This window comes from Larus michahellis, chromosome Z (assembly GCF_964199755.1).
Source record: "Larus michahellis chromosome Z, bLarMic1.1, whole genome shotgun sequence".
Classification (NCBI taxonomy): domain Eukaryota; kingdom Metazoa; phylum Chordata; class Aves; order Charadriiformes; family Laridae; genus Larus; species Larus michahellis.
In genome coordinates, this window is record NC_133930.1 from 52,309,026 (window position 1) to 52,326,661 (window position 17,636).

The 17,636-nt window shown below is 37.4% G+C and overlaps 1 protein-coding gene across 1 annotated transcript in view; it reads right to left on the reverse strand.

The window, feature by feature from the left end:
- Window positions 1-915: 915 nt before the first annotated feature.
- The window catches only part of CHSY3 (chondroitin sulfate synthase 3), a 166,817-nt gene continuing 150,096 nt past the window's right edge, over window positions 916-17,636 (reverse strand). Inside the window, exon 3 of the mRNA XM_074570631.1 lies at window positions 916-5,361. Within this exon, the coding sequence (XP_074426732.1) occupies window positions 3,796-5,361 (1,566 nt within the window). The 3' untranslated portion in view covers window positions 916-3,795. The remainder of the gene's footprint in view (window positions 5,362-17,636) is intronic.

The following is a 17,636-nucleotide window of genomic DNA, read 5'->3' on the forward strand; positions in this document are numbered from 1 at the left end:
CTAAAGGAAGTTTAAATTGCTTACTTGCTCTATTTAAAGTAAGTGGTTGTTAACTCATGCTCCTTGGAAGTCTCCAAAGTTACTCAGGATCTGCAGTACATGCCTATGAGCCATTTTACCAGGATTGTAATTTTTGCAAGGGTCTTGAGGCACTGTTAAGCACACACTGGTACAAAGGCTCCAAAAGGCACTTTTGTGCACATCCTTCTGGTCTTTGGTGAGTGCAGAAGGTGCCTCTCTCTGTACTGCTTTTTGGGAAGCCCATTTGGCACCTTTGTCCCCACACGTCCCATGATATGGTAGGACTCCAAGTGCTTGGTCCAGGCCCACTAGCCCCATTGAGTGGAAGGACTGATGGGTTTGCCCTTTCCTTCACAATGCCCCTTTAGAGGAAACAGGGAAGAGGTGTGGGACCAGTCTCCCTTTTCTCCCTTTCCAGCCAGGGACAGGGAGACACAGGATCTGCACAAGATACCCTGACACGCCAACGCAATGAAACCTCAGTTCAGCATCCTCTTTACACTCCTACTAAGCCCTGATTACAATGTCCCCTTTTGCTTCCCAAAAGCAGCTGGTGACAGCAAGCACAGCTCTTCTTCTGTGCTGGCTTCTGCTGCCTGTTAGCAGCTCCAAGGAGAGGCATCAGGCAGGGCTGGTGGCAGTAAGGCACTGACTCCGGCAGCAGGCATCAATTTCCATGGCTGAGCCTCACGCACCTGCCTGACCCTCTGCCCTTCTCCAGCTTGATAACCAGTACCCTGATGCAGAGTATATTCAGCAAGTCTTAGGAAGTCCAACCTGATGTTTTTCCATCATCCAGAAGATGCAAATGCTCTGTTAAATTAAATACTGTGAATGGGAAAATATGTCAGGATGGGGGTGGTATGGGTATTTCTGAAGTTTCTGGGTGGGGATTGCTCAGATATTACTTTTTTTTTTAAGAAAGGTAGTGTTTGAAAAGCTGAAATGCAAGCAGTTCGCAATCCACTTCCCAGCAATGAAACCAGGGAACCTATTCCCAGGCTAAGGAGGTTTTGGAAAAATTGGTCATTATTCTATTCTGAATTCATTAGTTATGCATTTACAAAGGGACATCATACATATAGAAATTTCATTTTACAATCAGGATAATGATTCAGACTAGACAAAAGGAAACAGTTGATTAGCACAGACATTCCCATCTTAATCTATACATCCATAACATTACTCTAACACTTTTGTGCTTTTTTTTTTTCTTTTAATAGGATCTCCTTAGAAGGCATATTATTTCTTAAACAAACTAACACAAGTTCTCAAGTTATCTCAGGATAGTTATTTCAAAAGACAATGCAATATTTCATAATAAACATTTATAATCATGTTTTTAACAAAGTAATTCATTATATAAACAAATGAATCAGTCAGACACTAAATAAATATTTGTACTGGTAAATACTAGCATTTTGCTTATATCATGTAGGACCTGATCCTGCAAGCCCTCTGTATACATCTTTATCCCCAGTGAATGATTGGTTTCATTTATTGTTCTAATCTACTATTTTACTTTGAGCTGAGCAAATACTTTCTGGCCACTAAGTTACGCAATTGAAATAAGCACTGGAATACATCCCAGCAGACAATGATTTCCTTAGATGTCTTTGTAAATATTTTTTTTTTTCATTTTTATGAAATCATCACAATCAACAGGCATTCAGTTTTTGATATTTACAATCTGAGTTGCACCAGTTAGTTCAGATTGAGCAAATCGTATGTTCCTTGGTTTTGGCTCTCTAATTGAACAAAGCATAACCTTTACACTCAATTTAAAGAGCAGTTTCCAACAATTATTTCATAAGTGATATTGAATTTTACTTTCTCCAGACATTTGAGTTAACAATACTGGGCTAGGAAGGCAAGAGCCTTGAGGAGAATAACAAGCTCGGACCTCTCCTTGGGGAGGGTAGACAAGCATGAATTACCTTCTATCTATTCATGTCTACCACAATTACTACCTTCTCCAAGGCAATGGAGATGGTCTTTTTTATACCATACAAAAAGCTATGGCCAGCCCTTTAATTATGAGTTTACTCACCCCTTTTCAGGGATGCCTTTTTCATTGCATGGTAAATCCAGAACAGAAAACCACAGATAAGAGACATTAACTGACCTATGCACCCTCCTGGTGCTGAAGGAAGTTTATCAGGATATCTTCGTACAAATAGAAGTGTCAGTGAATTCCAGTCTCTTAGTTGGTATTTGAAAGGAAACACAGGAGAAGTCAGTTACAGCTGAAAATATATTTAAGCATCTGAAAACTCAAATGCAGTAATTGCATACTTTTTCTTTCCCAGCTCTATTTGAAATGCAGTTTGAAATCAAGGGTACTGAGGTCATTAGTTGTACCCACTGTATTAAGTTTGGCAGGATTCTGATGGTTTCTTGGATACTTTTGAGCTCTTACCAGAGTATAACATGAAACATTCCAAGCATGTGGCAAAAATAACAATGATTGTAACAAATTGCTGCCTGAACTGAAAGGAGGAATACATTTTGAAATTACTCTCTATATATCTATAGGGATATACACGCACACACACACACACACGCACATATATATCCCTATATAAACATTTTTCTAAAATACAGAAATTGATTTAATTATTTCTTATGTTGGTATAATTTTAAATATTTTACTCTGTGAATCCACAATACGACAACTTCAGGGTGTCCAGAGAGACAAATTTTAACACAGTCTTATAACCTCCACTAATATAAATATACTGTCAAGGAACTTTGAGCAGCAATAGTAAATTTTGAAACTTAAATAATTATTCTATGATTATTTTAATTTTAACAACAAATTGCTACTGAGTAAGTACCAATATTCATGGAAAATGTGAAAAAAAAAAGAGATACAGCTTTAACTTCTAACACTTTTTATCAAGTTCAGCTTTATCAAAGGAATATAAAAGAAAATTATGTACAGAGACTCATTCTAAAAAGAGAAACCGCAACTTATACTATGTGTTTCAAATAAAGAATACTTTATGCCTGCACTTTATCATAAATAACCATGTTAATCATAGTTTCTTCTTGCCTGCAAATGAAGGACGTTGGTTCACAAATCTTCTAAAATGCATATGAGCATTTGATTAAATACTGCTCCTTGTGAAAATAAAGTTCATTTACACTTAGAGTGAACAACAATGAGGAGCTTCGTATTATAATAAGACATTTAAGGACCTTGGTAGCCAGTACCAGTTGTATTTGCAAGTAGCTCCTCAGCTTTTCTTTTCTTTTTTTTAAAAATACAGGTACAATCACAGTTATTAATTTACTTTAAAAATTCTAAAGATGAAGAAAAGTAGCGTTTATACATATAAGTCCTCATATAAATTATAAAACTCAAGTTTATCTTATAGAGTTCCATCCCCAGAAGAAGCATAAAGCACTTTTGTGGTACCTTCACCAGTAAATATTTGTATCACTTCAAATCTGAGAAATGCAACAAAGATGATACTGCATACCAAAGACGAAAGACAACATTCTTATGATGCAGTCTCTTGTGATGGATGTGCTCTGTGGGATCATATGATTGCTGTGACTTGACTGAATTTCAAATAAAGGAAATATGAAGGAATTCACCTCACCAATTCAGTAGGTATAAGAAATATCAGTGAACAGCAGAGTCATCCCATTTGAGGTCAACAGTCTTTGGAAGACAACAAGGAGGGAGTTTAAAACTACGACAGCAAAATCAAATAACAGTAACAGTAATGAGGTAACTCCCCTAAAAAGGCCAAATCGTCTGAGATGTCAGGAGAGAGTTCGATTGTAACTGACACCCAAATGTTTCTGTAGCCAGAGTTCAGCAAGCTGCACGGTAGAGGCAAACGTACTTGCTTTGGACCCTAAGCACATTTTATATTGTTTTGGATCTAAATTGGGGTCGCACTGAACTGGATGAAAAATATGAACAACTCCTACTTCTTGACTTCTGAAAGCTTTCAAGCCAGATGTTATCACTTTAGTAAAGAGGTCTACATCCTCAAGTCCCCAGCCTTGAATTGAGGTATCAAATCCACCAGCAGTAAGTAGATCACTTTTGTAAATACAGGTAATTCCAAATCCATACTCCCTCCAAAATCCAGTTCTTTTTGTGAAAACAAAACTCCTGTCAGCTGGAGGGCTGCCTCCATATACTACTTTTGGATCATATTGGCTAAAGATGATAGGGTAGTAAACCTGTTCTCCCTGAATAGTGTTATCTCTGCATCGCTGGAGGAAGTCTGCCGTGAATACCAGATCAACATCACAGAACAGCAGCAAAGTGCTATTGTCAAATCGAGATGAGGCCATTTCAAGACCTAAACCTCTAGAAAACTTTCCTGCCATTGGAATCAGGGTCATATCTGCCTTAGGATACTTAATACTGTATTCTTTCATTAGCTCTATGTGTTTGCTGGTGCCTTGGCCTGACTCAGAACTGAAGAGAATTATTGCCAACTTTACATTCTGCCTGGGAATCAGACAAGTCTTCTCAAAGTTATCCATAAATCTTGAGAAAATGTCAAATCTTCCTGTGAGAGGGACAAGAATATGTATTTTCTTGTCACTCTGTCCTCCAATGTCTTTGGTGCCTTGGAATGATGAGGAAAAAATCTTCAAAGAATTTGAAAGAAAAGAGAATGATTGAATGTCAGTGTTGGTATCCTCAAGCAGGCTTCTTACATCCAGCTCCTCTGCTTCTTTAAAGAAAGGTTTGCTAAACAATTGCTGAAGGTAAGCGTGGCGTCTCACCGGAACTGTAACTTTCCTTCCTTTGTGCCTTTTGTACAAAAGCAGTAAATCCAGGATGTACTCCACTCCATGCAGAGGGTCCACTCTGCGGTAGCCATACTGTATTTCCTTGAAATCAATGAGCCTTCCTCTAGATCTAGAGTTCTCATTTATCATTTCCATGACTTGCATCACAGTGTCATCCAGTGCAGCCCGCAGGACGCTGCTCAGGCTCTGCCGGGGTGGCTGGCTCTCCACCATCGAGTAAAGAAATTTTCCTGTCAGGAACTCCCACTCGATGACTTCACCCCGTTCACGTGGCTGAAAATGATTGAAAGATGGCATCACTCCCAACTGCTGATCTTCCTTATTTACTTCACTGTTACTGAGCTTGCTCATCAGGGCACTTTCCCTATGGAGCTGGATGGTCCGATAGCGCAGTTCAGAAATTTTGCAACTCAGTATGTAATTGTGCAGCCTGTATTGGTAGGCTGGTCTTTTGTTTGGATGAAGTGTTATGGCTGTGTGAATCTTACTGTTGTGAAGATCTTGAATGTAACCCTTGCGGTTGTGTTCATAGTTTTCATGGAACAATTGCTGCATCTAAAAAGAGAGAGAGAGAAGGGGGAAAAAAAAAAGAGACATTTAGTGGAAGCGCTTTTATCCACAGAAGGACCCACATTGGTACTATTGATCATTACTACTTCTTACAGATTATGCCTATTTTTAGGCACAGACCTTCAAAATATTCAGTAGGAATTATTAACACTGTTTTGGTCTCAGTTTCACTATTTTCCACAGTAAGAAAATATTGCCCTCTAACCAAACAGAAGGGCAGATATCTTGGGTTTATCTTTACTTCATCTAACTGCAAAACTAATCAAAACACTTACCTGAAGGTCTGTAGGTAATATTTCTGAGTTCCTAGCCGCAGGCTAAATGCTGCTATGCATGAAAACACTAAGTCTTCACCTACATCTAAACCTTTATTAGCACAGATCCTTACTGAAATGTTAGCAACACTGATGTTTTTTTAAGAGGACCTTGGATTTATGTCTATGGAGCACAAGCTACTTGTACTTCCTGCAGACATATGCAAATGGATAGTGCTACTTAACATTCAAAAACTGAATGGACTTCATTTCAACAAAACTGCTTTTTTTTTTTTCCATGCAGACAAAGAATTCAATGACTGAACTATAACCATTAGAATATGTGTGTTGGCATGGGTACGTATAATAGAGTAAGCTAATTAAGCTATAGATCATGCTACTATAACTCACCCTGAGTAATTTCCAATATATTTCTGTGGCAAGAAAAGACATTCTACTTCTGTCAAATTAGTGAAGAGATACATTTTACAGCTGAAGCACAGGTCTAGGATTTAAAGTATCTGGCTTTTATACCTTTCTGAGCTAACAGCTAAACTCTGAGCAAATCATAAAACTTTCTCTGACTTAGTTTCCTCCCTAAAAGAAAAATTATCTCATTATTAATTTAATGTGATGAACTTTTATTCTTAAATGGAAAATGATATGGAGGAGTAAAATATTAACATCATAAATACATTTAAGACCCACTGCTCTTTGCTAGGCTAACACCTACTAACTCCAGAGAAACAGAAATTTTGCCATGAGTAGCAGATAAAGGGGAAGAAGCTGCCCTTTTTCATCTGCAAACAGACTAGTCTGAAATTAATACATAAGGAAAATGTGCTAATTAGAGAATGCTGTTCAAGGAGGTGTTGTAAGCTTGAGCTATGATCAGATTTTGAGATGGGTATTGGAATTTGTCTTTTATACACTGCGGAAATCAAGAGAGGTGAGGTCTGATGACACAATGTCTCAGATTCAAAACATTTAGCTTATTTTACTGCAATTCTTTCTAGAATGGAGGTTTTGCTACCAGAAGTAATATTAAGCATAGGGCAATAAATGTAAAATAACTCCTAACAAAGCTAAGAACTATGACAATTATTTAAAATGCACTAGCATGTATGGGAAATACACATTAACATATTCAGAAAGAATTTCTATAATCTCCCTCACACCCCATTCATACTTCAATTGACTCTGCTTGAGCAGCCACAGCTACTACTATACTACTCCATATAACATGGAGAAAAGCAACAGCCTAATTCTGCGAACTACCTTAACCTATCTTAAATTTGCTTTTAATAAAACTGTTATGTCCGCTATATCAAAGTAAGAGGGAGTGTGAAAAAAAACCTATATAGTTACAAAATGACTCAAATACTCCTTAATCACAGAAATCCTACCTAAAGCTGTCAGAGCACATTTGTTCTGTTTTGGGAGTATTTTCCTTGTCACATGAGATGAGATGAACCAGTGACATGAGAGTTTGGGCAATTTCCTTGCTATCATAGTGAAGAGGAACCAACACCATCAATACTGAGTTAGCAATTAACCAGCAGTGCTGGCAAAATTGAAATATGGCTTCCTTGAAGACAAGAGATGGGCACTGACAGCACAGGGAGATTACAGATTAGGGATGGAATCCCAGAGAAAAGTGCCTGGGAAAGGGATGCCCTTTGGAAGAATAATTTTCTCTTCTCCCTCTACTACTTTTTGAATAATGAAAATTGATCAGGTGATCAGGTGAGATTTCCGTCTCTCCAGTTATAAGCCACACTCACTTCCTGGCCCCTTTCATTTAAAGGTGTCTACTGTGTACTCTGCAAGGTAATTGTGCTTTTGTATTTTACACTTTTTCTGGAAAAAGTTGAACCCACGATTTTCACATTTCGAATTTCACACTAAAATCCCCTTATAGGAAAATAAAGAAAAAGAAAACATATAACATTGAAAACAAAAGAAAGAAGGGGGAGCAGTTTGTTGCTGAGTGGTATCAGTATCCTTCCCCACAAACCCTGACACTCCATTCTTTCCTAAGTCCTTTAATCGTAAAGAATCACTTGAGTTTTTCTTCATCCACAATGAAGAATGGTACTTGAGTATAACTGAAACAACATTTCCACATTTAACTTTTAAGTTTTATTTAAAGTTGTATAATGTATTTTATCAAGAAGACTTTTAACAGAAGACAAACTATCACTGTAAAACTAAATGCTGTCCTCCTATTGTGCAAATTCTTCTGTAACCCTTGACTTATTACAAGCTCAGCTTCACAGCAGATTCATTAGCAGCACTCACTTAGCAGGAATATTCTATTAACATAAATACTGGATTTTTATTACATTCCAATTTTAGATGCCTTGGTTTATTAGATATGCGCCTATGAAATCATAGCAAGAGGATGTACTCCATTATACTAATGATTTTGCAGCAATGAAAAACAGCAATGATCAGCAATGAAAAAAAAATTGAATCAACTCAGTAATACAATATTATCACACATATACAAAACTGTACTAATCCATTTTAAATGATGTTACTGAACACTTTTAATAGATCTCAATACATAGAAAACAGTTCAGAACAAATATGACATTGAAATCATAAACTTTTCCTGAAGATAGCAGCTTTTAATCTTGGTGCCACACAGAAATTTGTTTTCAATATTGGGGGATAGAAATGTCTTCTTACAACTCAAATTATTAACATCTAGATGAAAGCAATTCAATGTGATCCTAACTCTGCTTTGAAAATTCTAAGCAAGGTGGTCAAGCCTAGGAGGCAAAGGGAAACATGATTAAGTTTCCTGGAGAATACATCAGTGAAAGGGCCTGAATCGGTCAATGCATTCATTAGTGATATAGGTGGTGATCTGGGAGATGGCAAGGTCTACTGAATCGAAATTAAAATTATTCAGGATGGTAAAAGTAAACCTGCCTGCAAAAGTTCTCATGATTTTGAATGGCTATGTAATAAAATGGCAGATTAAATTCTGTGTACATAAATGCAAAGCCCATGTGAAGAAGGTAATCCTAATCATACCTGAAGAATGTCAGACTATGGGTAAACTGTTAGTACTCTGGAAAGAGAACCTAGCTACACAGTAGGCAATTCTGTGCAAATGTCATGTTGATGTTCAGCAGTAATGAAAGGGAAAAGCAAATAGCGTGAGGACAAGTATACAGGCCGAGTGAATCAGAAACATCATTATGTGGTTGTGTCCATTGTGCATGGTGACCCTTCTGATATCAATAACATATGAGTAGAGAGGTACTAACCAAGGCCACCAAATGATCACACATGCGGGTTGTTAGATGAATAGATGACTAGGGTGAAAGGGTCAACCCTGAGACCCGTAAAGTCAGTAGCACCATAAGGGAAATGGATAGGAATAGTCACCGTCTCTTCTGACATAAAGAACTATGGCACATTAAAAAACAGAAAAGGAAACACATAGCTCAGCCACAGAACTTACTGTCAGAGCAAGCTGCTGATGGTAAAATTTTGCATGTCTTCAAAGAGTGAGCCAACAGCTTAGTGGATGACTTCATTCATTGCTATGTTAAACATAAAGGTACACTTTCTCCACAACATGGCTGTATTGTAGACTCCTGGAGCCCCAGGTGAGGCTATATCACAATACGTTTCTATTGTCTTACTCCCCTGCCTCAGCTTCCTCTACTAGTTATTGCAGAGAGAGGATATTTTTTCAAATGAACGTTTAGTCTGACATGATACAACTACTTTACATTCACTGAAAGCAGTGAATGGGAGAAGTTATCTTCAATTCAATATAATACATGGAGACACATTTTGTTTTTTCATATTGCATGAATTTGTGACTTTCCTGAAGAGTTTCCTGTCTTCTGAACAATTCTTACAGCAGAACTAACACATGAGTCAGCAAGGACTTCTGCTTGCCTCTTTTCATGCCAGCTGAAACTAGTAGTTAAGAAATGCAAACAATCTAATTGTGCTCTGAGGAACTCTGAACTACAAGCAGAAATAAAAAAAATTAGAAGAAACAAATTAGAATAAAGGCAATGCTTTATTATTGTGGCAGAGAAATACAATAGCTAATACGTAAACACAAAGTAATTTGTATTGCAAGCTGCGAAATCATTGTGATCTCTGTGATTTACTGATGTAATAAAAAACGAAAGTTCTTATACATATGCACAAAAGCCCAAAACAACCTACTTTATTATTGCAAGACTATAACTTATTAAAAGACTGAATGCAAATGGTGCTTTTTAAATTAACACAATTTTTCTTTGAGGATCGTTTAAGAACAATTTTTCCCATTTAACAGAGAAGACATGGAACTTAATCTTCCATCCACTCCAGCCCTTCCTAAATCCACAGTACTACTAAACTGTTGACCATTTTATCTAAACTGGACTTTTATTAAATTTACAAATAAGATGAACAGGACCTATTCCTGGTCATTCTTCACTCTGTTCTTTACAGTTAAGCTCTCCTAAAGATGAAGACTGATTCACTGCTTCCAGTGACTTCAAAGGGCATTTAATCCATATGAAGAACACATGTAAAATCTACTGTGTTCGAGACAATAATATTTGGCTGAACAGGAGCAAGATGAGTATCTTAATTGAAGGACGATTTAAAAAAAATATTAAAAGTTCAGGTAACTACAGGCAGATTAGGATGTTCTCAATAAAGTGTACTATAAAAAAATGCAATGCTAAGCTTCTGGATAAGAAAACAGGTTTTGGCAAGTCATTTGGTATGGTGCTATAAGAAAAACTGTCAGCCTGGAGAAGATAAGGATTAAGAATGGAATTATGAAGTGCATATAGTATCATAGATTCATAGAACTGTCTAGGTTGGAAGGGATCTTTAAGATAACCGAGTCCAACCATCAACGTAACACTGACAAAACCACCATTAAACCATGTTCCTAAGAACTGCGTCTACCCATCTTTTAAATACCTCCAGGGATGGCGATTCAACCACTTCCCTGGGCAGCCTGTTCCAATGCTGCAAAGAAATTTTTCCTAATATCCAATCTAAACCTCCCCTGGCACAACCTGAGGCCATTTCCTCTTGTCCTGTTGTTTGTTACTTGGGAGAAGAGACCAACCCCCACCTCGCTACAGCCTCCTTTCAGGTAGTTGTAGAGAGCAATAAAGTTTCCCCTCAGCCTCCTTTTCTCCACTCTGAACAACCCCAGTTCCCTCAACTGCTCCTCATAAGACTTGTGCTCTAGACCCCTCACCAGCTTTGTTGCCCTTCTCTGGACACACTTCAGAACCAAAATGTGAGGGGCCCAAAACCAAACAGAGTACTTGAGGTGTGGCCTCACCAATGCCAAGTACAGGGGGAGGATCACTTCCCTAGTCCTCCTGGCCACAGTATTCCTGATGCAGGCCAGGATGCTGTTGGCCTTCTTGGCCACCTGGGCACACTGTTACCTCATGTTCAGCTGGTTGTCAACCAACACCCCCAGGTCCTTTTCTGCCAGGCAACTCTCCAGCCACTCTTCCCCAGTTCTGTATCGCTGCATGGGGTTGTTGTGACCCAAGTGCAGAACCCAGCAATTGGCCTTGTTGAACCTCACACCTTTGGCCTTGGCCCATCGATCCAATCTGTCCAGATCCCTCTGTAGAGCCATCCTACCCTTCACCTTCATCAAATGCGTGGGACCAAACCAATGCAAAAGAGATTTGCCAGGACCAGAAACTATCCGATGAGAAGAGGTTAATGTTAGTTGGCTTGTTTAACATTGCAAAATGAAGGATAAGAAGCATATTGTCTCTACATACATTAAGTAAGAGAGAGATACTGAAAGCAAACTAGCCTTAGGTTTATTTGGGCAGGAAATTAAAGGAAAATTTCTAGCTGTCAGAAGAAGAAGGGTTTAGATCAGATTTTCAATACAAGTAATTGCATACAAATTAATCAGGTTATAAAAAACTAGATTGCTTGTGAGTAGTGGAATCGATGACTTGAGAGGTCCATTCAGTTCTTCCTAATGATACAGTGTTTGGTTTTTAGTAAGAGCTAATGACATATAATTAATTGACAGCAGCAAGCCTTCCTACAAACAGATATTACATTGAAAATATCTAACATCCTGTTTCTATTCACAATCCTCAGCCAATAGTAGTAGCTCCTTATGTTTCCACCTAGTGTAATGCCTAACAGATCAGCTTTATACCTGTAAAAATGACGACTGGTAATGTAATAGCTATATAACACAACCATTTGTTTGTAGTTTATAATGTATCTGAGTAACAATGTTGTGAAGCATTTTGCTGCAAATGCAGAAAACCAGAAATGTTTCACTATTCAAATGATTAAAACCTGCTGCTATCTTTATATTATGCCCATCACTTTAGCATATGATGCACCCAGAAACAATAGGGAAAGCTGGAGTGTAATTATAATCTATAAGTAATAGTAAAATTCCATGTATACAAGAGTTGCGTCTTGCTGCATAGTGAAAGGCACATCTGCTAATTCTTCCCAGAGAAAGAAGTCTGAGCCAACACAGACACAGAAAAAAGCGCTGAATGCTATTCTATTTCAAACATCATTAATAGACACATTAAATAACTTAAGCACTAGATCAATAGTCTTCCTGCTGACATTGTCCCCAGGATGAACAAAACTTGATGTATTGATTCCAGCTCTGGTATGTATGGGTTAGTAAGCAGAAAAATTACGAGTGCACACCACTAATTCAATTAATAGTTTCTTCAATATTAGGACAGTTCACTCAATAGAAAGGGATCCAACTTCTTATTTGCAGATTAGCTAGGTATGATATGTAGTGATCAAAATAAAAAAAGAGCCATTTTTTTCAGCCTCTTTAAAAGTAGAACTGTGCATTAATTATTTATAACTCTTCTGCTGGTCCTCACATTAATGAAGTTAATAAATAGAAGTTAATAGCAAACCCTTTTGGACCATTTTACCCCCACCTCCTTTTTCACATTAGTTAAGCCATTTGACTGAAATCAGCTCAGCATGCTATAAACAAAGTGATATCAAGAAAAGATAAGATAAAGTTCTCATGAAACAGTGCTCCTCTGTTAATGTCAGTAAACCTTTTTGACATCTCATCTCTTTATAGCTTTAAACTAAAAAACCCCACTCCAAATCCCAAAGTTTTCCTGCAACGTAGGACAGACAATATAAGAAGGATGTATAAAGTCATGCTGTTGTGTGTATCATTCTAGCTACACTCCTGCTGTAGGGATACTTCACCAAGCACACAATGTAATAAAATCCAACAAATCTGTACAGACAAAAAAAGCATATGTGAGAAAAAGAATGTTTACCATTCTTGAACTTGAATGTTTACCATACTTGAACTTTTGTAATTTAGCCTATAAATAGACTAAAATTTAAACAGCACTGACATGCTAGTACAATAGCATACATGGAAGAAAAGAGCAAAATATTTTAAATTACCCTCTTTTTTACCTAAGTTGAACAATTGTGGAAAAGACTGCATTTCAGAAGTCAACAGGTTTAAGGAAACTAGGCTGTCACCCTTTCAGCTTGCTCAGGTTTGGTCTGCCTACTGTCACTAGCCCCTTCCTTCAGCACAAACTACCCTTCAGAGTAGGAGCACCACAGGTAATGCGGAAGAGCTGAGGGATTAACAAATCGGTTATAGAGCAACAGCGGCAACGAACAGCCTTCCACTCACTGACAATCTTCTTTCCATTGGCAGACAAAAGGGAAAAGGCTGGCTCAGTGGTTTTGATGACATTGAAGATCTGACTCATTCCCTATTCTGGATGAAAAAGAAGTGATCGCAGAGAATGTATAACTGATTTTCCTATCATAGCTTAAACTTTGTGTAATTCAGCAGTCTTCAGACTTGTGGTTGCTCCCCCATCCTCATACCATTGAGAGAGCTCAGGAGCAGAAAGCACGCCTGTATTTTCATGGAATTACACAGTGAGACATCGGCAAGTGCACTGGGACCAGATGCATGCTTACAACATGAGATTTGGGAGCTGAACACCCCTTCCTTAGCAGTAACTGAATGTACTTGCAGTCCAGCAGGTAAATCCATCTGCCGTTTTGCCATTCATTTGCCTCATTACTGAAGGTGATTTATCATAGTATCATTGCCTGCTATTGCACCCAGGTGACGGTCCTAAGCATGCATGTACCTTATACCTTTTTGAAGATCTTGGCAGAACACATGCACTTCCTTAGGCAACACGTCTGTGCTAAAAACTTCTCAAATTATAAAACTGTTCTTGCGCTCCCCCCACATCATGTGAAGGCCCTCAGAGCCATATTGCCAAACTGGATATTGCCCTGGTTCCTCCCATGCCGCAAAGGCTGCTGGAGCTCCCGGTACAACCGCCCTTTGCCGGGGCTCTCTCCCTCACTCAATGGTGGTGGCTGTTCCTCAGGTACTTTGTCTGGAAGCTCTCCCAGAAACAGGGATTCTGATTTTTTTCCTGCAGTAAAGAAAGATAACCAGTATTTAATACTAAGTACCCCATTTCAAGATTTATAAGATCACTGCCTTGGTTTCTGAGTAAACTGTTCCACCTCTGGGAGAAAGGAGCGCTGAAAGCTGCTCACTACTTGCCAGTGAGCTCTCAAAAAACATTCAGATCTGGAAGAACTGTGTCAAAGGTGTTGACTGTGACTAACTGTTTTTTTCTTGCCTGAGTTTTCTGACAGCTAACATTTATTCCAAATAAATTCTTTTTGTTTGGAGTTTTCCTAATTTCCTTTTAATAGGTCTGTATACAGCTCAGAGAACTTGAAGCTGTGTAACATCCTACAGTAGTACCTATATAATTCAGAAAACACACTTCTTTACATACTGAAATTCTATCTCCAGACGGTAAATGCTATGACGATTGCTCTAGGATCAACAAGTAGTATAGTAAAATGCCAAGCTCTTAAATAATTTGCTGTGATCCAGGTAAAGAAAATAAATTTTCATTCCAAATATTAAGGCCTAGAATTCACTTATTCCTTTTTTAGATATACAGTATAAAACAGGTGCAGAGTTGATAAATAATTGGTATTTCACAACTTTTAAGATATTTTGTAACTTTCATTTAGCATTTTAGAAACAAAAAATGAATTCTTTCAGTATCTGTATCAAGCCCTTAAAATATTTCATCATTAAAATAGCATACTTAATTTCATTTTGATTGTCTACTAGTTACCTATAGTCTGTATCAACTACACTCTACAAAAAAATTAGCTGTTTTATGTACTTGCATTATTATTTACAGAATTAATTTTATATATTTAAAAAAAAAGCATTGCAAAATTTGATCACAAAAGTGATTCATAATCACTTACAGGGAAAGAAAAATACATCTTCAGTGTAAGTCACTAAAACTTCCTGAAGGTTCACGCACAACACTTCATCAGTGCATTTAAAAATAGTTCTACCTACAAAACATGCATTTTTTTAATATGCTGTTGAGAAAAATGTGTTAATTGTTAACTTCAAGGAGCAAAAGAAAAAGAAAGTTACTTTGCCAACACCTTACCCTTAAGCGTAGAAGATTTCTGAAGTTATTTTACAACCATTACTGAATCATAAAATTAAAAAACAAGGTTTTTCTCTTAGCAAAATTAATAATATGAAAAGTTTTATTGTGACTATGGAATTATTTATTATAATTATTTTATTTATTATATAATTTAATTATATATATAATTATATTATTTATTAGAAAATAAGTGAAAGTTACAATTAACTCTATTACATAATGCATGTATTTTGAAGTAATTATTTTTAATTCTTGATCTTAAACTGTCCCTTTCTCACCGTGTGACAGATTTGGCCATACACAGGTAAAAAGATTGAAATCTGTTATACTATTAGCGTCTGACACTTCCACCAGAAAAAAATGGAAAAAAATCTTTAAGGGTCATGTATTTAGTCAGAAATATCAATTTCTATCCTTTGGATTAAGGAAAAAAGATGAAATAGTGATTTGATGACTGATTATCTTTTCTGAATCGTTTCAGTGTGTCTTGTGTATTAAGCTAGTATATTTGTTTAATGATAAACTTTCTAAAACATGGAGTTGTGCATCTGTGTATCCGATCAAAGATCTGAACAATATTCTTGTAAGTGCATTAATGCCACAAAAGCTGATTCCACATGTACAAATTATAGAGAAACTGGAAACTTGATTTTTTGTGTGCTATATGGCCAATATCACATTTGGACTAGCAACATGTCCCACTTCATAAGATTACTCCAGAAGGAATTTTTAATGAACAATTCTCCTTTTTTCACACAGACAAAGGTCACAGGCAAGTCCATTATTTTTATGATGTTGGGTTTTCCAAGCTTTTGATTTTCTGATCCTGTGTTTTATTACAGAGAATTACAAAACATTTTGTGGCTTATGACATATGGTGTGGATGTCCTCTGGAGCCTTGTGCATCAAGCAGCTAGTACGTGTTTGCCTAAAATTGTTGCCAACAATCTGCAATGAATGCATATTGTCCTTTCCATTCTCATGTTCCCAGCAGCGCTCACATATTTATATTCAACTCATCCCAAGAGCCTTCCCTCCCATAAAAAACAAAACAAAACAAAACAAAAACGGTCTTCCAAAGAAACCATCCAAATCTTGGCAGATAGTATGTCAACATTTTTTAGCGTGGATGTACTCATCCCAGTAAGAAGGTGGAAGCTCTCCACAATGTTACACTAGAGAGTCCGTTCAATGATTGTATGAAGGTGCAAGGGATAGTATTTCATAGAAACATGGCTAGAGGTATTCCTAAAAATATAGCTGTAATTCACCCCTTCTGTTCTTCACTTGTAGAGACTAATCTTCACATACAATGTGTTTGGGAGCCTTCCTCCATCCAGTCCCATTTCATGCTAACCAGCTGTGATTGGGGCCAAGGAATTAACATCCTGTAACGAGCCTGCAGCCATGCCGCCCAGCTGTGCTTCCTGCCATGACTTCACTCCTATCACACAAGCTGACACAAGGAGAGAGGCTCAGCACATGATCTGCACTCCTGTCACATCGCCTGATGCGGGAAAGTAACTGCCTCTACTCACAACCCTGCCACATGCAATGCATGAGATCTCTACCACTGAATGAAGAATGGGGAGCTTTTCTTCAGTGCCTTGATTTTACAGGGCAATATAAAAAATTAATGTTTGTATAGCTTTTATGCTTCAAGTACTCTGAGTGGGTAATCTTAATATAGTGGGAGAGAACAATTTTATATAGCAAGAGAAAGCAGCCCCCTGCATGTCCCCGCCCCAGTAACAACACTAGCTGTAAACAGTATGAGGCTCCTTTCTCATGAAAAATCCTTATACAGTAGTGTTATTTCACAAGGCACAATCCTCCTTACTGGAAGATGAGCATCTCCACAAACTATAACAATCTGACACAAATGGTTCCCTGGTATTTATGACTTCCTTTGGGAAATAACTCTAACTGAAGAATCTGCATGCCTGTACCTTACTTAACCTGTTATCCACGACAGAAAATGTACATCTTACATTACTCTGCAGAAGCTCGAAATGTGTTCCTTAACTCAGTCATAAGTATCCTTACTTTTGAAGTAATTCAGCAATTCAAATGTTGAAGAAGAACAAAAAAAAAATAAATTAAAAAATCAAGCTTCAGGGCTACAGACCCTGAGATCTATGTGCTGAGGTAAATTGCTTCAAAACAGAACTGCTTCTCTGCCTCAGAGTTGGTCACATTTCTGGTGAAATGAAAAGTTCTAAGTGAAAGTGTTTAATATTCACAGTATATTTACCATTATAACCTACAAAGAGGAAATGCTCTGAGGTATTACGTATCAGTGCAGTCAATTATTGGGACACAAAAGGTTTTTCCTCATTTTATTCAATTGGTCTTTAATAAGTATTACTGCTAGAGGTAAAATGAATATTTTTTTCAAGTTGTTTTTATTGCCTTTTGCCCTCATTTTTACCTAATTTTCCGCAGAATCCTTTTTGATATGAAAGACAGCAAAAATAAAAAAAAAGAAATA